Raw genomic sequence first — 22,635 nt, forward strand, 5'->3', positions numbered from 1 at the left:
GGCGCACAACACCAATAATAGCTATTAATAGTATCACAAATAGCTACTATTAGGATCACTTAAGGGCTTTTTTTCTTATTTTTACACTTAGGGTTTTTATTGCTCTTACTACTTTGCTCTTCAGTGCCGAACGAAGAAATAAAGCCCCATCTCCTTACAGTCATATCCAGCTCCTCACCTAGAATTCATTACCTCTTTGGGTTCGTTTCCCTAAGACATGGGGATACATGGCTCGTACACTAGGGCGGCGTCAGGACCCAGACTGATGTCTAGGGCTGGGCGGTTGAGAGGTGAACTGGCCGAGAGTAGGCGGGTTCCAGTGAGAAGAGCCTTGAACCCAGTTAGGAGACCTCTGACCTCCAGATCAGTGTGGTCTCTACTTCCTGTGTATCCTCAGACCAGTGAATCCGTGTCTCAGGCTTCCGTTTTCCTTTTTGTAGAAAAAGGAATTTATAATTCCTTGTGCTTCCTTTCACAGGGGTGCTGTGACGTAGGATGTGGGGCACACTCCTCAGTTATTCCAAACCTGGACCTTTAGAAATGACGAAGGAGAAGGGGAAGCAGACCCACGTGAAAAACTCAGCCAGGTCTTTCTCAAGCCTCCGAGAGCCAGCTCTAGAACGTCTCATCTCTATGGTGGATGGTCCTCAAATTCCGGGGCAAACTAAATTGCTCTTCCGGGGTAATTGCCATCGCTTCCGGGGCGGGGCGCGGTGAGCTCGGTTTTCCTGGGCTTCGCCTCTCTCGGTATCTGTCTAGTCCTTCGCAACTGTAATGAGTTTCCTCAAAAGTTTCCCGCCACCGGGGTCGGCTGAGGGGCTTCGGCAGCAGCAGCCAGATACCGAGGCTGTGCTAAATGGGAAGGGCCTTGGCACCGGCACTCTTTACATCGCTGAGAGGTAGGATCCCCGTTTCCCGGCGCTGCCTCTGCGCGCCGCCTGGTGCAGAGAAGCAGGGACACGACCGCGACCTCCGGGGCTGCTGGGAGCGGGCGCGCGTGCTCGGTGTCGCTTCGGGAAATGCCTGTTTGGGAAAGGGACTCGATTGTTCTCGTGCCTTCTATGCCGCCTTCTCCGGAGCGTTCCTTTGTCCCTTCTTTAGATGGAGTTCTCCTCATTGATTATGCTTTTTACTCGCCTGTTTACCGGAGGTCTGGTGCGTGCGTAGCCCTTAACTCAACGTCTGTAAGGTTTTTGAGTTTTCAGACCTTGAGCTAGACTCGTCAATGAGCCTTACCTGCCTTTTTCGATGAACTGGTGCGGGAGATCTTGCGCTGGACAGGTTATGCAGGTTTAGAGGAGAGTGTGGAGGATTTTGAAAGTTGGGTTAATAAGCACTGCAGGTGATTTTATGTAGGTAGGGGTATGGTCATAAAACTGAGGGACCTGATTCTTCATCTCCCGTTTCTGACTCCTATTCCCATTCCTAAAGGAAGAGCTCTTTTATTTGCTCCCCGGAGCACTTTCACTGTCTGGCAGACATGTCCTGAATATTGCGGTTGTAGAACAGGTCCCTATTTCCTTGACGTATGGCTCCATTCATCATCAGGCCAACAATGACACATTGAATCCTTATTGCCCTTCAAATCTCTCTGACTTTTTCCTCTGCTGCATCACTTTGGGCTACAACCAGAGGAAATTTTCTGCTTTTAAGAGCTCATGTGATTACATTGCACCCACACAGATAATCTATAATAATCTGCATATTTATTGTAATCTTAATTGCATACACAAACTCTCATTTGCCAGGTAACATAACATAGTCACAGTCTTGCCTCCCAGGAATGAAGGTCAAGGGGGCAAAGTTCTGCCTACCACGGAGGATACAAAAAAGGTAGAGACCCCTTGGTTTACAGCAGCAGTTTTCAACTGTTGTGTTGTAAGAAGTTTAAAAATATGCAATATCTGCCCTGGCTGGTGTGGCTCAGTGGATTGAGTGCTGGCCTGTGAACTAAAGGGTCACTGGTTCAATTCCCATTCAGGGCACATGTCTGGGTTGTGGGCCAGGTCCCCAGTGTGGGATCCATGAGAGGCAGTGGATCAGTGTCTGTCTCTCTCACATGGATGCTTCTTTCTGTCTCTTTCTCCCCTCCTCTCTCTCTGAAAATAAATAAAAATATTTTTTAAAAAAAAGCTTCAGAACAAATTAAAGTCTTCATAAAGTCTGTCTTTAGTGTGATAATTATTTTATAACTTGTGGTAAGTATGATTATAGCCATTTCATGTATATGTCATTTATGTAGGATTAGTGGAGAAATGAGTGATTCCCAAGTATTTATTGCATACTTACATGCTGAGCACTATTCTGTAGGTTTTAAAGAATGTTGAGTAAAGAATATGACAGTTTCTCCTGTCAGGTAGCTCACTTTTTGTCAGGGTGCATATCAGACTCATTGTAAAGAAATGGTATATTACTGAGCATAACTGCAATTTAGAAAAAGAAAAAATCATTATGGATTCGAGTAATTGGAGGGGAGGCTCAAGGAAGAGCTGGGATTTAACCAGATGAGGAGGATTTGCAAAAGCAGAGAAGGTGCCTGAAGACTTTCCAAATAAGAGCAAGCATAAAGGGCATAGAAACACACATGTGAATTAAGAAAAATTACATTTCAAATCTATTTGAATTTTTAGCTGGTAAAAAAAGAGACCACAATCGAATTCATCTTAAAGAAATTCAGTTCCTGCTGCTGAATTTTCTGATTTTAGGAATATTTCCAAGCAGTAAGCTTGAGATGATTCATATAATTTATAATTATGCTGAACCTTTATAAACTTTAGAAAGTTAAGTTAGGATTTAATTGCTTGAACTGATCTACTTAAAACTCTTTTTCCAGCCGCCTGTCTTGGTTAGATGGCTCTGGACTGGGATTCTCGCTGGAGTACCCCACCATTAGTCTGCATGCGGTGTCAAGGGACCTACATGCCTACCCACGCGAACATCTGTATGTTATGGTGAATGCCAAATTTGGAGGTATGTGTGGTAATTTCATCTTGAGCTGCCTTTTGTATCATATTATTATGTTAAAAAGCAATCTTTGATCATAATGTAATGTTCAGCTGTTGACTTATTTTGGGTAGTAGTTTATTGAGCAAAATTTCAGCACAATAAAATAATCGAGACACTCCTTTTTGTTTTCTATATATTTGTACTTAGAACTCTTCCATTATTACGGGTTTATATTTCTAATTATTTCTCTTTGAGTTTAATTGTTTATTTTCTTTGCCTTGTAAAGACATTTATATTTGGCACCTTTTCAAGCTCAGATCAGTCAGTACATTTTGTGCTTCCAAAAGTTTAGGATAGAACCTGATTTGTTTTGTCTTGTTATCAATGGAAGATGATGTCGCCCTCCCTTTCTCTACACTTGGCCATGACATTTTGATTGTCATGACTGGAGTGGGGAGGAGTGCTACTGGCATCTGGTAGTTTGAGGCCAGGGATGCTACCGGACATCCTACGACGCAAAGGACAGTCTTCCACAACAGAGAATTCCCTGGTTCAAACGTCAGTAGTGCTGAGGTTGAGAAACCGTGGAATACAAGATTCACAGGTTTTACTGTGGAGATAACTGTCAAGATTCATAAAAATCTAGTGAGGTTGATGAATGATGGAGTAAGAAAGGTAAAAAATCCATTTTTTAAGCCGTTGACTGTGAGTTGTAAGAATTGCAAATGAGAAACAAGTTAGGCACACTGTAAAAAACTAAGAAGTCGATAAACTGTGTTGTGTTAGTTTAATATGTTCCTTTGTAGTAGTACTAAACTTTGGGGTTGAAGGGCATATGTTGTACCTTCTTAAACTTTTGCTTTTAAATAATGGGTTCCTTTCCTTGAAATGTGTATAAGAGACAATCCTGTAAGTTTCCCTGTTGAGCTATTGCTTCTTCAGTTGGTGGTTTTAGTATAATTTCAGATATAAGGTGACCATTTATATTCAGTAGGACACTATTTAATAATTTTTAGGGCTTTTGGCAAGTTCTGCCTCATCAAGCTCTAATGACTGATTCAGCCATCTGAAAATATTATTGTTACACAATTTCAGACTCTTGCCATTGGAAAGGGCCCAAAGGTAGATAAAAATCTAGTTGAGTTGAAATGGAGGATAAGGAAAAGTAAAAGCCTTTGACCTTGAGTTGTAGTAAGACTTCCAAATAAGGTATGGGACACAAAGTTTCCTTTCCATCTAAGTAAATGCAACTATAATTTTATAACCAAGAGTACTACATCATGTTTAGTTTAAAGCATTTATTCATTCATAGAAATGCAAAACCTTAGAGGTGGGTACCCTTGTGAATCAGTTCCAAATGCTGGTGTGAAATGCCCAGAAATAGCGTAGAGCGCTGTCACTGGGCAGAGGTAAAAACAAAGGATAGAGGGGTAGGGTTCAAATGGACCTAGGTTGAGTAAGACCAGATAAAAAGAAAAGCATACTGAAGAAGAAGTCTGCCATTAACTAGGTAGGCGAGGCATTGTCATCTCTCTGCACCCCAATTCATCCAGAAACATTAAGGGATTGTTGTAGTCCTTAGTTCTTAAACCACATTGGAAACACCTGGTGTACTTGTTAGAAATGTAATGCTGAAAGTGCCAAACTAGGAAGTAAGGAATCAGTAGGTTTGGGGTAAGTATTTTATACATTTGCTGTATAATATGACTGTTTTCTTGAAATTGGTGGGATTATGATTAATCCTTTCTAACTGAAATGAGTAGGACTTACCTATCTTACTTGGATTACATTTATTTCAGTGAATCTCCTGTTTTGTTTTTTTCTGCAACTCTTCTCATAAGTTATACATACTTGAATCATGCTTTCCCAAATTTTGTTCGTTTCATTCTGATTCTCCAAGCTCCAGACTTCTTTCTTTTTGATTTATCTCCATAAACCTCTTTAAAATGAATCATAAGCTTATTGTTAAGAACATTATATTATTTTTAAATTTTTATATGAATTTGAGGGAAAGAGAAACACCAGCTCATTGTTCCACTTATTTATGCACCATTGGTTGCTTCTTGCACGTGGAATTGAACTCACAAACTGGGCATGTTGGGGTGGTGCTCTGATCAACTAAGTTACCCTGGCTAGGGCAAAATTAGATTATTTTAAAAATAACTGCAAATTTATTTCCATTGTTGAAAATTTAGAAAGGTTTAAAAAGACAAGGATAGCAGCCACTACCGTGATCTAGGATGAGATGATGAATGAGTGTTGGTTGCAGTCATTATTTTTTCCTTAAATGGCAAAGATACTGTATTACATTTCTGTTTATTGCCCTAAGGTAGTTTCCTAAGGATATGTACAAAAGGAACTTATTTCCAGGGAGGGAACTAGAGTGGTAGGAACTTACTCTTTCCTTTGACTAGACTCAATTATTTTTATACCAGCATGTATTATTTTTATAAGTTAAAAATGATGTTCATTCAGTTATAGAATAGTAATTACAGTATATCATTTTGTTTTTTAAATGCATTGAAACTGTTTGGTAGTACTTTGGTATATACAACTATTTAGAATTATGTAAAATCTCCTATATTCTGTATTGTTTTAATTTGTTTTGGAGGACATGCATATTATATTTAACAATATAATAACAAAACATGACAGAAAAAGTCCTGTTAAGTCAGTTATTTAAAACCGTTGATAGTGGCCATTTAAAAATTTTCCCACTTTTTTCCCCTGGCTGGTGTGGCTCAGTGGATTCAGCACTGGCCTGCGAACTGAGAGGTTGCCGGTTCAGTTCCCAGTCAGGGCACATGCCTGGATTGCATGCAGGCCAGGTCCCCAGTGGGGGGCATGTGAGAGGCAACCAATTGATGTATCTCTCACACATCATTGTTTCTCTCCCTCTCTTTCTCCTTTCCTTCTCCTCTCTCTAAAAAGAAATAAATAAAATGTTTTTAAAAAATAAAAAATGTCCTCTTTTTGCCTATCCATTTTTTTCATTCTACAGTGAGCTTGTATGACTTATAAAAATAAAAGTTAAAAAAAATTTAGTGGCTCTCTTTGTTCTATTGATTTCTGTGAGTAGAATTGTTGCGTTAAAATTAATGAACATTTTTAAAGCTCTTAATATACTCATATGTTGTAAACTAGCATTCCAGAAAGTTTCTATCAGTTTACACTTTGAATAGTAGTGTATAAGAATACCTTTCTGCCTTATTTTCATTTGCAAGGAGAAGATTATTAGTTTTCAAAATGTTTTAATGTTTTGGGGGTCTATTTAAGTATTTTGTTGACTTTTTTCCTAATGAAGTAATTCAAACATTGAAAAGTGCAGAGTAATAAAATATTTTTACTATTTAATATCCAGCATAAATTAAAACATTTTTTGTAATCACTCAAGTCCTTTGTTTTTTGTTTGTTTAATATATATATTTTAAAGATTTTATTTATTTATTTTTAGAGAGGGAAGGGAAGGAGAAAGAGAGAGAGAAACATCAATGTGCAATTGCTGGGGGCTGTGGCCTGCAACCCAGGCATGTGCCCTGACTGGGAATCGAACCTGTGACATTTTGGTTTGCAGCCTGCGCTTAATCCACAGAAGTATGCCAGCCAGGGCTGTTTAATATATTTTTAAAGAGAGGAAGGGAGGCAGGGAGAGAGACAGAGAAACATTAATGTGTTGGTCCACTTATTTATGCATTCATTGGTTGATTCTTGTATATGCCCTCACCCCAGATTGAACCTGCAACCTTGGCATACTGGGACGATGCTCTAACCAATTGAGCCACCCAGCCAGGGCAGTGATTATTCTGGTCTTTTAAAGAAACAAAAGTACATTAATTCTGTTAAAATCTTTTTTGTCTCCCGTCCCATTTCATTCTCTGCTCTCTGCCTCTGGAGTTAAACATTGCTGTAAGGAAGGCACACGTCCTTCCTCTCTGTGCCTGTAGGTTTCTACTGCGTATCTGTACACCTGCAAACAGTATGATGGTTTGGTTTATGTTTAAAGTGTTAATGTAAGTGGTACTATATATATCCTGTAACTACCTTTTTCATTCAGTTGTGTTTTTATCATTTTAATTTTATTTTTCAATTACAGTTTACATTCAGCTTTATTTTGTACTAGTTTCAGATGTACCACATAGTGGTTGGATGATTATATTTTTAAATCTATTTTGATACATATAAATCACATTTGTCCATTTTTAACTGCTAGAGAGAGGGGAAGGGTGAGAGACAGGCAATCAGTGTCCAGTTGCCTCTTGCGTGCCCCCACCGGGGACTTGGCCTGCACCCCAGGCATGTGCCCGGATGAGGAATCAAACCTGGTGAACCTTTGGTTTGTGGGCAGTGCTCAATCCACTGAACCACACCAACCAGGGCTGATCAGTAGTTTTCATACTTTCATTAGAACATACAGTACATCAGTAACCATTTATGTACATACTCCTTGTGTGCATAATAGGTCCTTACATGAGGAATTGCTGGGTAGTAGCATCTCCAGAGCAGTTGTAGCAATTTCCACTTTGGCCAGCGACATGTGCATGCTCTCTTTATGGAACATTCGTAATTTTTCTTGCTTACAGACTTTTAAAATTTATCTGTTTGGTCAGTTAACTTTTATGGGCCTTGGTTTCTCATCTGTAAGTTGTTGGTGATGATTCACATCAGTGGTTTCTAAACCACTGGTACCCTTAGTTTTAAAGTGAAAGGTGAAAGAATCAGGTGGCATTGGAACTAGACTTACTGGAGGCCTGACTGTGCGGGTTTCCTCACCCCTCCATGACCCTGGGGGTGCTTAGAGGCCCTGGGGTTCAGTGAAGTACAATGGGACCGGACCAGAGAGGCTATCCAGAGTTTCTTTTAACTCTAAAGTAACCATGTTTTTGTAATTTGAAGTAAAAACTGAATTGTAATATTTAGCTATATCAATAAGCATTATTTAAGAAAGTCTTTTAGCCTTTTTTCCCAAACAAATAACATGAAAAAGTTACTTTTATTCCCATTCCAGAAGAATCAAAAGAATCTGTTGCTGATGAAGAAGAGGAAGACAGTGATGATGATGATGTTGAACCTATTGCTGAATTTAGATTTGTACCTAGTGATAAATCAGCATGTGAGTGTTCTATAGAATTGATTCTTTTCCCTTTATGTACCACGTATTCCCCCTATTGATGCAGACACTTTTTTTTGAGAGTACATTTATTAAAAATGAGGACAGTGAAACAAGGAAGGACTTAGGATAGAAGAAGCAACAAGAGAGCCTGGGTGGGGCTGTTTTGGCTCACTGAGAAGTTAGAAAACAGGGGCCTTGAAGACAGGCTCGGGGTTCTCCCCGGGCGAGCTGCCACTGCCCACTGCTCCCCTGGTTGCCAGTCTGGTGGGGACCCTTAGAGTTTAGTAGATGCACGCCTGTGGGGGAAGAAGAGGAGGGTGGGAGTGGTGTGGGCGTGCTCCCGGGAGAGAGAGCATGACACACACACTTTTAGTTTTATCCTCATTACCTCTGTTCTTCTGCTTTTTCTTTGTTTTAGCATCTGTACTCTCATTGAGGACAAGACACCTATTAATATCAAAGATTGTAAATGTACAGTAGACACCGTGTTGCTTGGTGTGCCTTGTGAATGGAGGGATCTGGTTACTTTTATTGACTTGATGCCATTGACTGAACTTCACCAGACAGAGGGCAGAGGAGTCGTGGGGGCTCCAAAGTGGAGGAGGTCAGGCCAGCTGGATCGAGCCCTGCTAGCTGCAGGGAGCTCCACTCTACTAGCAGTCTGACCAGGACTCTCTGAATCTTTTTCTCAGAAAGTCCAACGTGAAGAGATCTCAGTAATATCTTGAAATGAACTTAATATTTCGTGACTTGTTCTTGCCATCAAGCACTTTTCAAGATTGATTCTCCTTGGAATTGGGCAGGTTTTGTGAATATTGCGAAGAGTAATGGGTATACTCTTGTTTACCCATTACATTTGTTTGCACTGATGGTTATTTGATTAAATTTTGTTGCACATTGGCCAGAAAGAAATATAAATTATAATTTAATTTCCTTGTTTAGTAGAGGCAATGTTCACTGCAATGTGTGAATGCCAGGCTTTGCATCCAGATCCTGAAGATGAGGATTCAGATGATTACGATGGAGAAGAATATGATGTAGAAGCACATGGTTAGTGAAATGGATTTGTTAAAAGTGTTTTTGTGTGTTTAATTTTAAGTATTTATTTGTACTAAGGGGTTGGGATTATATGTTTATACCTCTAATAAGTACTGATTATTATTATGTATACTTATCTAATAAGTATGATTATTAATAAAAGCGAGGGGCATAATTCATGTCTAAGCCAAATTGGAAAAATTTTATAGACTTTCCAAGCTTGACGGTAAACAGCAGAGATTGTTGGGGTGGTGTGGAGAAAACGGAGAGAGATAAATGGAAGGAAAGAAAATGGTAGATAGGAAAGTGGGTAGTCAGGACAGTCTTTTTAAGTTGATGTGGCTGCTACCAGGGAACAAGCCTTCTCCCTTTATCATTTAAAACTTGTATTATCTGCATCTTTATTTAACATTTCTTTAGGTAGCTCACTGCGAAAGTTACTTCTTTTTTCTAGAACCAGACCTTGTTTATCTAGGAGTATTTCCCTTTGCTTCCCCAGAACAGAATGCAGGCATTAGCTTAGTGGAATGTTGCAACTTGAGGTACCTGCTGTTCTGTTCTTTTTCCCCGTGTCTCCTCTGCACCAGCCCGGCTGTCCAAAGCCCTTTCTTCCATAAGTGTCCACTTCTTGGCCTGAGACAAACTCATTTCTGGCATTTTCCCTTATATATTTAAATACATTTTCAGCTGAGATTTTTGGATGATTTTTTTTAAAAAATCCTCTTTATGTCTTCCAGAGTTTCTAATTTTTTATAATGAGCGTGTATTTTATTTTTTATGTATTGATTTGAGAGAGACTGGGGATCAAGCCTGCAACCTTGGCATAGGAGGTTGACGCTCTAACCAGCTGAACTACGTGGCAGGGCAGGAGCATGTATTTTAATGAGGATAAAACCTTCAGTACTAACTAATATTAAGTTAATTGTCACTCATTGGTAAATTTCCACCTCAGAATAATATAAGACTCCCTGGCCTCAGGAACACCCTCTTTTCCTTCTAGTCCCTGGACATTTGATTCTCTGGGAATTGCTATTTACCAACTCACTATCAGTTGGAATCCCTTCTCATCCTAGAGGGTAGGGACATTTTCTTAATCTCTGTCTTCAACAGATGGCCTATATATGTGTGTTAAATGAATATTAAAAAGTATTTTCCTAGAAGCTTTTTTTTTTTTTTTCACTATACCTTATCTTCAGTAGATTCGTTAATGAGTGTCCTTTTTTTCATCACTATGTTATAATAGCTTAAAAGTTTTTTTATTTGTTTAGAGCAAGGGCAGGGGGACATCCCTACCTTTTACACCTATGAAGAAGGATTATCCCATTTAACAGCCGAAGGCCAGGCCACATTGGAGAGATTAGAAGGAATGCTTTCTCAGTCTGTGAGCAGCCAGTATAACATGGCTGGGGTCCGGACAGAAGATTCAATAAGAGATTATGAAGGTAAGTATCCTTCTTTCTCTTCCATGTGAGCAGTGAGAGGTTCACTTAGGCAGCAAGGGAAGTGGATAGGCTCTTTTGGAAACTAAGAGAAATCTCAGAATTAACTCTTTATAGTATAGGAAGCAAATGGAGAATTACAGAGAATGGGAATCCTTGTGTAAATTTTTTAAACTTTTTTTCCTAACTACAAGAAAAGTCTGTGTTCAACAGTTAACTTGTTTTTAAATGGGCATAGGCAAAGAAGAAATGAAAAATCGAGTATAATTCTAATCAAAGACATCTATTAATTTTCTGTTTGCATATCTTTCCAGTCTTTTTGTTTCGTTTGCTTATGTATATACATGTGTGCACGCACACATTGATGCTGTCGTTTTTATTTTTAAGATGCATTCCTGTGTAGTTATATGCAAAACTAGGATAGTATTTGATTTAAAGGGCTAGGCAGCATTCAAGAAACTTGGGTTCTCTTTTTGTGACAAACATCTGGACCTTGAACAAGTGGTTTTAAATGTTTATGTTTCAGTTGTCTCGTATTTGTAAGCTTCTTTGTAAATATTTTCCCTGTTAGACTGGTTCCCTTTTGTAAGAATCCGGATTCAATTAGATTCTTGAAGTATTCTTTGATTCAGTCTTTACCATTTAGTCCCATATCTAGTCCAATACTGACTTCTGTGGACTTTTCCTTTAAGTGGCTTTTAGGTCTCCTTGTTAAAATAACTGCTGCTATCCTCCAAACATAGGCCCTTTTTTTCTCATCCTAGATTTATAATAGTACATGTTTGCCTTCATCATCCCATCCTCCAGCTCACTGTGCCATATTAATGCTCTGAGGACACTGTGTCACCCTTAAATAAGGATGTCTCTTTGTGTGGCCTGCCACTCACCACATAAAGTTCAAACTCTTCACTCTGACCCTGAAGAGACAACCCTGTCTTTGTCCCAGTTGTCTCCAGTCTTGTTCCTACTACCCTTAAAACATTTAGGTGGTGCTCTTATGTGCTGGCCCCTGATTTAATAAGTACATGACAAATATCTACTCATTTAATCCTTCCAAGAATCCTCTGTGGCAGACTCTATTATGATCTTCATTTTTTTTAAAGATTTTATTTATTTTTAGAGAGAGGGGAGGGTGATTCTGACAAAGAGGGAGAGAAACATCCATATGTGGTTGTCTCTCATGCTCACCTCACTGGAAACCTGGTCCGGAACCCAGGCATTTGCCTTGGCTGGGAATCAAACTGGTGACCCTTTGGTTTGCAGGCCAGTACTCAGTCCACTGAACCACACCAGCCAGGGCTGATCTCCAATTTCAGATGAAGAAACTCAGGCACAGAAAAACCACACAACTTGTTTCATTTCAAATAGCTGGTAAATGGTGAGAGGATTAAAAGAGCTAATGTGGAAAGATAATGTACCAGGCACTGTTATAAGCTTTTTTTGCATCTTTACATGTATTTAATATGTGTTAATATTTTATGTTGCTCCAGAATTTTAATGCTTTTAATTTTTAGTGATGCAGAGTAATCTTAAAAAGAGTTACTATCATTTTCTTTTATTGGTACATTCAAGTTTCTCATAATGCTCTGATCAGCATCTCCATACATACAACATATTGACCTAGGGATCTTAAAGTCCTGGGATTTTTAAAAAAATATATGTTTATTGACCTTAGAGAGAGAGAAGAGGAGGGAAGAGAGAGAAACATTGATGTGAGAGAGAGAGAGATGTTGATTGGTTGCATCCCACACACACCCTGACCATGGATTGAACCCACAACCTGGGCAGGTACCCTGATTGGGGATTGAACCTGCAACCTTTTGGTGTACAGGACGATGCTCCAACCGAGCCACACCAGCCAGGGCTGGGACATTTTAATTTAGAAAAGTTAAGGCTTTGGGTCAGTGTTATTCCTTGTGTCTCCTCTCCATTTTAAGTCTTGGCTGGAGAGCCTCTACTGTAAACTTCAGGGTAAGATGGCACAAGTGATTTCTGGTGCACTACCAAACTCTTAGCTGAAAGGACGCACGGTGCTACTTTTTTTTTTTTTTTTTTTTTACAGTGATTGACTGGAGAATGTCCTTGACCATTGAAAAGCCTTTCATCATTGAAGGGTTTGGTTTTTGGGTTTTTTTTTTTAAGATTTATATATTTTTAGAGAAGGAAGGGAGGGAGATAGAGAGAGAGAGAAACATCAATGTGCGGTTGCTGGGGGTCATGGCCTGCAACCCAGGCATGTGCCCTGACTGGGAATCGAACCTGCGACACTTTGGTTCGCAGCCCGCGCTCAATCCACTGAGCTACGCCGGCGGGGGGGGGGGGGGGTTGGCTTTTTTAAAAGTTGTATTATTTCTTATTTAATGCTTTGTAGCAAACGATTTTAAGGTGTCAGACATTTTGCTAAAGTGAGATTTTTTTGGAACTTTATTCCTAAGCCTCACGAGCATATTGAGAGTTGCCTGTGTATGAAACTTCTTCAGCCTATTATACCATTCCTTACCTTCTAAACGCCTGAGTACCCACAATACTCTTTTTGCCATTTATTTAGTTTGACCTGTGTATTTTATTTAAATTTTTTTAATTTAAAATAAAAATTATATGTATTTAAGATGTGTAACATGAAGTTTTGATATGCATACATAGTGAAATGACTACCATCACCAAGATTAAATTTCATCTTAATAGTTGTGTGTGTGCGTGTGTGTGTGTGTGTGGTGAGAACACGTAAGATCTGTTTTAGTAAGTTTCAGTCTTTTTGCCATTTAAGCATACCTACTATCTACTAGTGGCATTTCATTGCTTCCTGTGTGTGTTTATGTTACAAGGTATTTATTCAGCTACGCAGCCAAGTTCAGAGAATATGGCCCTGCTCAAGAGAAATGAGTTCTATTTTTGTATCAATTTTAGTGGAGAGAAAAGTAAATTAACTTACTGGGGTAGTGGACCAAATACAAAGAATAAGGCATTGCTCAAGAGAGATGAGGTTACTATCTTTGTGTCAGTTTTAGTGGAGAGAAAAATAACTTATTGTGGTTACAGCATTGAGATACAGGGGGAGCTTGACTGGCTGTGGAATCAGGCTGGCCCCTTCACCCAGCTGGGATAGTCAGGAGAGGGTCAAGCTTCAAGCTTCATGGAGTCAGTGACATCTAAGCCAGGGTCTGAAAAATGAGTAAAAGTGGCCCTGGTGAAGAGGGATTGCATACAAGTTGGGGAGAGAGGCAGGTAAAGGGATCAGCCGTGTGCAAAGGTGCAAGAAACCATTCAGCTTTGGGAACTGAAAGTAGTTCATTATGTCTGAAACTCTGAGTGTGAATTAGCAACAGATAAAAGTGGATAGTGAATTTGGCTGTATCTTAAAGGCACTTAAAGTTGTGTTAAAGAACTTCAGTGTTACGCTTAGGTCAACGGCAAGCCATGAGAGAGTTTTAGTTCAGCTAGTGTTTCTCTGGCTTTGAAATGGGAAATTCATTGGAGAGGGAAGTACTGGGGGAAAGAAGAGAAACTCTGTCAAGTAATTTAAGTTTTATGTTAGATGAGAAACAGCGGACTAAATTAGATAGTGGCAGTGATTGTCAAAAGACTTAACAGATTTGGGAGACATTTAAGAGATAGCAACAGAAGTTATTAATGGCAGCAGAAGTTAGCAATGGTGGGGGTTTCTTGATTGGACAGGTAAGACGTATCCTTGAGCAAGACAGGAAAGAGAAGCATTTTCTGTGTGGAAAGATGATGAGTTAGTCTTAGACACGTGTTACATGTTTGTGTCCTGCTGGATGTCCTGGTGTTGTGGGGCCAAGGGGCTGCAGGCCGAAGCCAGTTTGTGGTGGGCTGGAGAGTTGAGGGGTAAATGGGAGCTGAGGAAGTGGAACAAGCAGGCAGAGACAGCTCTTCCCAGAGGGCTTTTCTTTTCTTGTCCTGACCGCTTCCCCTTTTAAAAATGAGATGAGATAGCCCTGGCCACTGTGGCTCAGTTGTTTGGAGCATTGTACCTTAACTGAAAGATTACAGGCTCGATTCCAGGTCGGGGCACATAGCTAGGTTGCAGGTTCAAACCCCAGCCCAGGTGCGTGTGGGAGGCAACTAGTCAATGCTTCTCTTTCATATTGATGCTTCTCTTTCTAAAAGCAATGAAAACAAGTCCTTGGGTGAGGATAAAAAAGAAAAGTTAGATGAGATAAACAGGAAAAGCAAAATCCTCATTTTGTGTTGTCTTAACTCCTGAATTATGTCATAAGCTCTGTGAGGATAGGACTTCATACCTTTAAAGGGTGGGGTGGGGGCCTGGCTGGCATGGCTCAGCCTGCTGAGTGTCAGCCTGTGAGTCAAAGGGTTGCCAGTTCGATTCCCAGTCAGGGCACATGCCTGAGTTGCAGACTGAGTCCCCAGTAGGGGGCACGCAAGAGGCAACCACACATTGTTATTTCTCTCCCTCTCTTTCTCCCTCCCTTTCCCTCTGTCTAAAAATAAATAAATAAAATCTTAAAAAAAAAAGTCACACAGAAATCTCTAGCACAGTTCTGTGAGAACTGAACAATTGATGCATAGTGCATTTGAGAGTTCCTTCATAATATTTTAATGTTGAGGTTGAGAAGTTAAGTAAATGTATTTAGACACATTTTAAATCCACAGGTGGCATTTTTCTCTGTTTATTGATACTTGAAATTTCAAAAGAAAATGAAATGGCAACTCTTACCAATAGGGGGCACTAGCTGCCTTCCTGTCAGAAGACAAGCTGAATCTGTGTGTGTGTGAAGGGCTCTGTAGACCAGCGCTCAGTGGTTCCTTTTTTCCTTCAGATGGGATGGAGATAGATTCGACGCCCACAGTTGCTGGGCAGTTTGAGGATGCAGATGTTGATCACTGAGAATGACTTCATGCTGCTTTGAGGTAAGTCGTTTGTTTTTTTCCTTGTCACTGAACATGAAAGTCCTGTCAAATAATTAATTTTTACTTTTGTAATTCAGGAGAACTGTTGAAATTTAGAAATTTGGAAAAATGTTAGTTTCCATTTCTGAAAGTATTGAAAATTACTGTTGTTTTTTTTTTTTCTCTAAGAAATCGAGGTCTACATACTTGGTGATATTCAGGTTAGTTGACATTTATGAGCACTTACCTCATGCCAGGCCCTGAGAGTGCATGCAAGAATAAAAGACACAGCCCTTTGCTCAGAAATGCAGCTCTCGCTCTTTGGCTCAGGTGGGAGCAGCAGAGCCTCACATCGTGCCCCGGTCTGCTCTTGAGTCACCTTTTCCCATTTGTGATGTTTGAAATCTGAACATGTTCATCAGAAAAAACAAAGCAGAGCTTTGCTGCCACTCACTGCTTTTCAAATTGGGGAGGAAGTAGAAGTAATTGCAAACTTAGTTTAAGCCTTTAATCATAATCTTGTGTCTGTTTATTTACTTCTGAAAATAATGGCAGGCCAAGGTCCTGGGCACCTTACTGTTCTAGGCTGATTTTCCAAAGCAGAACACGTCCATGGACGGTTGTCCAAAAGCTATCATCTCCCAAGTTGCTTCATACCCTCTTCTGAGTGACACGAGAGCCACTGCCAATTTTCTCTCCTCTGACCTTTTCTTGAGCTTTGCCTGCAGTTTGTCCCTGACTGTTTATTTGCTGCATATTACTCTGAGAAACCAGTTGTCCTTTGCCAGCTTGAGTATCTCAGCTGTATGTTAGATAATAACTTAAGGTTATGTAAGTAGTTTATGCCATACAGAGCAAAGACTAGTAATCCTAGCAGCCCTTCTTTTTGAGCCGTAAGATTTTTACACTGTTAAGTTACTATCCCTCTTTCTCCTCTGTAATGTCCTCCTACTTCTGACCTCATAGCATTTTCTTGAATACTAGCTTGCTTCAGTCTTTGAAATGCTACTCATATCCAGGACCTTTATTTTATTAAAGCAGATGGTAGTAGCATGACAAGATTTAGAAACTTTGGCTTCACTCTTCTGCCACTGTCTATCCCACATCTAATTGGGTTGTGAGACCCGTTATTCAAAGTTCCATTTACCTTCCAGATCACTGCCAGTATGAATATAACATTGTTTCTTATACGAACTGTGAATTATAATAACAGATCTCTGCTTTCATGTCAGGTGCTGTCAGTCGAACTATCAGAAAATAATCTCTTAGAGTTCTGTGATTTATATCTTTCTGTAAACACTTCATTTTTATTTCTACAACATTTACTTCTGTCATTGATAGTCATACAGTCTAAAATTTGCAATATCTCCTCGGCACTTGGCTTAAAAAGTGAAGTTCACGTTGCTGGAGCCCTCCTGACCTTAATGTTCAGATCTCGTAGTTCCAGGTGCCAGTACTTCCGTATTTTATTTCATGGGGAGTCTTTTGGGTTATGCTTAAGTTTTCTTTCCTTATTTCTTAGATTTTATTTCCCATGTTCTTTACGGCATGTTGTTTTTTCAGTTCAGTAATACTTATTTTGTATCTTTTATTGAAACTGGAAAACAGATATTTTGTGATCTGGCTTTCACATATTTCTTCCTAAAAAAAAATAGACTATTCAGAGAACACCAACCACTCTATTCACAAGGGCCATGAGAAACTCTTTTGATCTGTCACTGATGGTTACACAAATGGGTGTTACTGCAGTTCCCTGGCGGGAATTCTTAGGGTTCTTTGTAATGTAATTTTATGGTGAAATAACCATAAAATAGGCACAGACTTTGTTTTCTATTTATTCATTTTATGCTACAGCTGGAGCGGAGAGATATTTTATTCATAAAGTTTGTAAAAGTTCTTCATCTGGATAATTGACCTGAATTCCAAACAATGTCTGTAAATTTTTAATCACTTAAAATTTTATTTGCCTGTAAGGAGTGAACGAGGATTAATTAGAGTGTTTATGTAACGATTAAGAATTTCAAGGTAATGGAACTCTGACCTCTCAACACATGAGATCGAGGGAAGGGAAAAGCACACACATGGTGGAATCACAGCTCTGCCAAGTCACAGCTCAGTGTCTTTGGACAAGACATGCAACTCCTCAAATCCTCAGTTTCCTCATCCGAAAAATGGGGATGATAATAACTGCCTGGCAGGATTGTTGCAAAAACTGAGGTAGAATAGTATCTAAGTCTGGTGGCACTCTTGACTAGGGAGTCAATAAAGAATAGCCATTATTATTGTTATTATTATTGTTATTGTTATTACTACTACTACTACTACTACAAATACTGTAAACCTTTTGTTTTTCAGATTCTGTGCATAACGGTAGGAGAGAACTTGGTGCCTTTTCCACTGTGGAGTGGGTGTTGATGAAAGTGTTTTTCCTTTTTCAAAACTTACCTGATGAACCAGTTCTTTCTTGAGACAAACGGTACCGAGACAAGTTGTCACCAGCAGAAAAAAAAATGACCTTTATTAACAAAGGTGAATTCACTTGACCAAGAGGGTGTTTGTAGTTTATCATTTGTCCCCAAACTTTCTGTGTCCGGGCACCCTCTGAGTAGGCCTGTAGTCCCTGCCGTCAGCGTGCGCTTCCTCCGTGACCCAGCAGGGCCACGTGGTGCAAAGGCGCGGGCACTTGCGCTGCCAGTAGACTGGCTGCGAGAGGGGCTGAGCCCAAGACACACCCCTTAGGGCCTGAGGATAACCTTACCCTGAGAAAGTCAGACAAAGATCTCAGAGGGGCCCTGGCCCGTGCTCCTTCTCCACGGGGGCAAGGCTCTTTTTACTGATTCGGGACCCAGATTCATTCATTCAGGCATCTTGAGGGAGCCGCTTTGGAAACACATCCCAGCCACACATGCTACGCAAGTGCTTCTGACTAGCTTTTGTTCCTTTCACCGTGTTTTACCAGTCTGTTCTGTTATAACCTCTTAGGTTATATCCTTTCATTTCTAGACTCTTATTTCAGTTTCTGTAACAGAACGCGTGAAATTGGGATGAAGACATCAAAGTATTGTACTTCAGATGACAATTGTTTTGTCTTTGTAATAGCTTAAATAAATCTAGATTTTCTATATTATCGTACTCTCTTCACTAAAACCATCAATTCAATGTTTTTAAAAATTAATGCTGGCAAAAAATGAGACTCTTGTCAGTCTTATCTTTATTTGACTTATTGAGAACATGAATGTGGAATGAGTAAGAAAATGTATCGTTAGAGTTGCTGGCAGACACTTAGTGGGACAAGGATTTAACTCATTTTAAGGAATATCTGCTTCTTCCACCTGGATTAGGAGTAATTTTTTATGGCATACTTAACCACTCTGGATTTTCAGTTTATTTGTAGAGATTTGTACTTGAACTTCAATGCCATTATATTACCTTAAAAATAAGATTAGAAAAGCTATTCAGAATTGCTTGGCTAATTAGTGACTAAACTTTGTCACCACTAAGCTCAGTGTTCTTTTCAACACTTTCCCTTGGTTTCCCTCAGCCTGCAGGGTAAACTGAAAAAAAAGTAGTTTTCCTTTTTCTAACCCTCTGAGAGATACTGAATTTGTTATAATAGGCCAAGTAAAAGGGCCAGTTGGAATGGACACTAAAATTTACTGTAACCTTTGTATCGGCCACTGTCCTGGGTTCTTTATATACATTATGCATATAACATTCATAACTATATATGAGTTATAAGTGCTGTCATTTTCCTACTTTAGAGAAGAGGAAGTAGTTGCAGAGAGTAATGCTTAGCATCATAGAGATGGTGATCTGGGATTGTTAAGCCTTATCATCTGCCAGCAGCTGAAAGGAAGCAAATCTCTTTACTGCTGGGTTTTCACAGTTAAAATTTCAGTGGACAGCACAGGAAGTTCCTAAATTTCTCTGCTGCAAGTCCAGCAGCACTCATTGTGCCCTAGACATTTGTCTATTCCAGTAAGCAGGCAGAGTGTTCTCATGGGCTGATCTTAGAATTTCTACTTGAGTTCCTTCTTAAAGTCATGCTTACAGACTTGTAATCCTAAGTGTCAGTGAAACATGAAGTGCTCTGGTAACATATGAACAGAATGTCAAGAAGATTCCGTGCACTGTGTTTCCTGTAGGCACTGCTGTGGTCAGCCTGGTGTTGTGGATAATGTACTCAGCTGAGATGCAGGAGGCCGAGCGTCTCCTGGCTTGCAGTCAGGATGCTTAACCTCTCAGGACCTGTTTCCTCGTCTGTAAAACATGGGGCCTAGACTAAATGGCTTTCAGAGATTCAGCTTTAACATTCTGTAATAATAGTCAGTTGTAATCATAGCTCTTGAGAAAACAGGAGAAGGTAGGAAAAAGAGATTAGCTCAGACTTAAAAAGTAAATTCATAATGATCGGCAAGCCAACATATCTTGATTCTATTTGAGCTTAATTTTAGAGTTGCTAGAGTTGTTTTATTTCTTGATGTAGAAAAAATTTAAAGAAAGGCACAGATGTTTCCCATGCGTAACGTGAGCCATCTAAAATATCCCCAGAGGCTAGGGTTAGCGGTCATCTGTTCTAGATTCTATTGTTGTTTAAGTGTATTCATTAAAATAGGATCCTGGTGGGTTTCCTCCTCGCTCAGCTCAGTTTGTCAGATAGTGATACTTTCCCAGTAAGCTTGTTTAAATCTTTGTAGATTATGTATTTTGAGATTTTGTTAGGATCTTTGCCAGTATTAAAGAGAAATTATGCACAGGTGATCATAATATATGGTTCTTTTATAAAAACGCAAGTGTGATTATTCATTATTCAAAGAGATGTTCAGATAGCATTTGGTTTAGCTGCAGGATTTCAGATAGTGGCACGACTGTATAGCTAATTCTCATGCAAATCCTACTTTTAAAAGTATTTATAGAATGGGCAAACCTACATCTGGTACCTGTCTTCTGTAGCTAATATATAGTAATTGAATTCTAAGCCAATCCCCTATGAGGATTCTAATAGAATTATTGTCGTCTCTCGCCAAAGAAGCTGAAATGGAAACATTTTTTTATTGTTTTTATCCTCATCCAATAATATGCTTATTGATTTTAAAGGGAGGGAGAGAAACATCGAATGGTTGCCTCTCGTACGTGCCCTGACCAGGGACTGAACCTGCAACCCAGGCATGTGCCCTGACTGGGAATCAAACCCACGATCTTTTGGTTTGTGGACCAACAGTCCAACCAAATGAGCCACACTGACCAGGTTACAGAAACATTTTTGCTAGCATTTCACTCTGTCTGCTCACGTATGCATAAATAAAACCAATAAGTAATTTAGAGGCGTTCATAATTTTATATGAGAAGTCAGAAAACCTTTCAGGAGAGCAGCAAACAGATTTTGTTCACTGTTTTTTAACAATTATTTTTTGTTTTTTAATATAATTTTAGGAAGATAAAATAGAGATATATAATCTGGGGATAAGAAGGCTAAATATAAGTGTGCACAGGCAGCTGTCAAAGGGGAAGGGGGTTGGGGCTGGGTGAAAAAAGTGAAGGAATTAAGTGAAGAAAACCCTCAGAGAGGACGGTATGGTGATGAGGAGAGGGAAGGTGGGGTTGGGGAGGTAGAAGGTGGTAAAGGGGGAGTAAATGGTGATGGGCAGAGACTTGGCTTGGGGTGGTGAACACTCAGTACAATGTATAGGTAATGAAGTACAAAATTGTGCACCTGAAACCTATATAATTTTATTAATCAATGTCACCCCAATAAATTCAGTTAAAAAACTATAAACAGGCTAATTCTTTTATTATCTTGAAGATCATAGGAATCACTGATACACTCAGTCCGACAGCAGCAGAGGAATCCTAACATCTGATACAGCCCACCCTGTACTAGGAAAGGGTCGGTAAACGTTAGTTATTATCAGTAGTAATTACTCTTCATAACAGAAAGAAGATGCTACAGTAACATGAACTCACCTCTTAGATCCTATCTGAGAAGGCTGAAATTTAAAAGCCCACTGAGCAATTAAAATAGGTGTGATGAAATCTACATTTTTCTCACAGGACCTTCAGGGCTTCACTGCAGGTCTCCCTGCTCTGCACACAGGTCCAGTGTACTCGGGCATCTGAGTCTCCAGGCACGCAACAGGTTGGAAAAGGAGGAAGGAGTGGTTGTGTCAGGCATATCGGTAACAGCAGTAAATAGCTGATAGAATTATGAAGACAAGCAAATACACATTCCCAAAATACAGCAGTCTAGGCCTTTATAGTGTATGGTGCAAATATGAGGTTAGTGGAGCATTTATGTTCATAAAGGTATGGCCAAAATTATCAGTCCAAATTCTGGTTGTAAATCAAATCTGGTTAATTTAAGCAGAAAACATTTATTAAGAAGCCCAGCTGGTAGCTCACAAATGGACTGGAAAGCTGAAATAAACCGGCTTGTACAAAGGTTAGCAACTAGGAGTGGTTTACGTAAGATGTTATGATCCTCTGTTGCTGTTAAACATGTCTTAATTGTCCCCATGTCTCTGAGTCACCAGAGTCCTGGTTGGCGCCGTGTCTGGCCCCATCAGCCAGTAGTGGGAGGGCAGTGCCCCCCTGCCCAGATTCTCAAATAGGAAGGATGCTTGGATGCTGGCTTGCAAAAGTTTACAGCTGTCTACTGCAACCCCAGATCTTAAAAAAGAACTTGATTAAATTGGATCTGTATATAATAAAAGTTAAGAGGTTTTAATAAAAACTGAAGGACACATTGTCAAAATTTAAAATGCACATGATCTTTGACTTAGAAAATCCACTTGGAGGAATTTATCCTATAGATAAATTTGCACATTAAGAAAAGATATTTGTAAGGATATTAATTGCAATTTTATTTATAAAAGCAAAAGACTGAAAACATCCTCAGTGTTATAATAAGGCATGGGTCAATTTACAGTACCTGCGTACAGTGGAAAGCTACTCCTTAAAAACAATTGGGTGCCAATACTAAAGAAACTCCAAGATACAGTAAATGAAAAAAATCAAGATGCAAAGATAGAGGATCTGGGGCTGGAGGTTACAGTGGGGATTGTCTGTATCGTGTACTTGCGAACACTTAAAACAGCTCTGGAAGAACGTAGGAAAATAAAGTTTCTGGGAGAAGTGGGAGATAGGAAGGAGGGAGATGGTTCTTTTCTCCCTTCTGTGGGTTGAATTGTGTCTCCCCCAAAAGATGTTAAAGTCCTAACGTCAGCACCTCAGAAT

General features: G+C 39.6%; 1 protein-coding gene across 1 annotated transcript; it reads left to right on the forward strand.

Moving 5' to 3' along the window:
• The first annotated feature begins 695 nt into the window (after window positions 1-695).
• Window positions 696-18,529, forward strand: CLNS1A (chloride nucleotide-sensitive channel 1A). Its single transcript, XM_028515691.2, has 7 exons — window positions 696-899; window positions 2,834-2,970; window positions 7,952-8,056; window positions 8,999-9,106; window positions 10,363-10,536; window positions 15,333-15,423; window positions 17,758-18,529. Exons 1-6 carry the CDS (start codon window positions 775-777, stop codon window positions 15,398-15,400), a joined length of 717 nt encoding a protein of 238 aa, XP_028371492.1. The 5' UTR covers window positions 696-774; the 3' UTR covers window positions 15,401-15,423; window positions 17,758-18,529.
• The last annotated feature ends 4,106 nt before the right edge of the window (window positions 18,530-22,635 follow it).

The sequence above is a fragment of the Phyllostomus discolor genome, chromosome 6 (genome assembly GCF_004126475.2).
Source record: "Phyllostomus discolor isolate MPI-MPIP mPhyDis1 chromosome 6, mPhyDis1.pri.v3, whole genome shotgun sequence".
Classification (NCBI taxonomy): domain Eukaryota; kingdom Metazoa; phylum Chordata; class Mammalia; order Chiroptera; family Phyllostomidae; genus Phyllostomus; species Phyllostomus discolor.

What these genes read in the sequence shown, in the direction of transcription:
- CLNS1A (XM_028515691.2), top strand. Translation starts at nt 775, where the DNA reads ATGAGTTTCCTCAAAAGTTTCCCGCCACCGGGGTCGGCTGAGGGGCTT. An exon ending in ACTCTTTACATCGCTGAGAG is followed by an intron (nt 900 to 2,833) that starts GTAGGATCCCCG and finishes CTCTTTTTCCAG; the next exon opens with CCGCCTGTCTTGGTTAGATG. An exon ending in GGTGAATGCCAAATTTGGAG is followed by an intron (nt 2,971 to 7,951) that starts GTATGTGTGGTA and finishes TTCCCATTCCAG; the next exon opens with AAGAATCAAAAGAATCTGTT.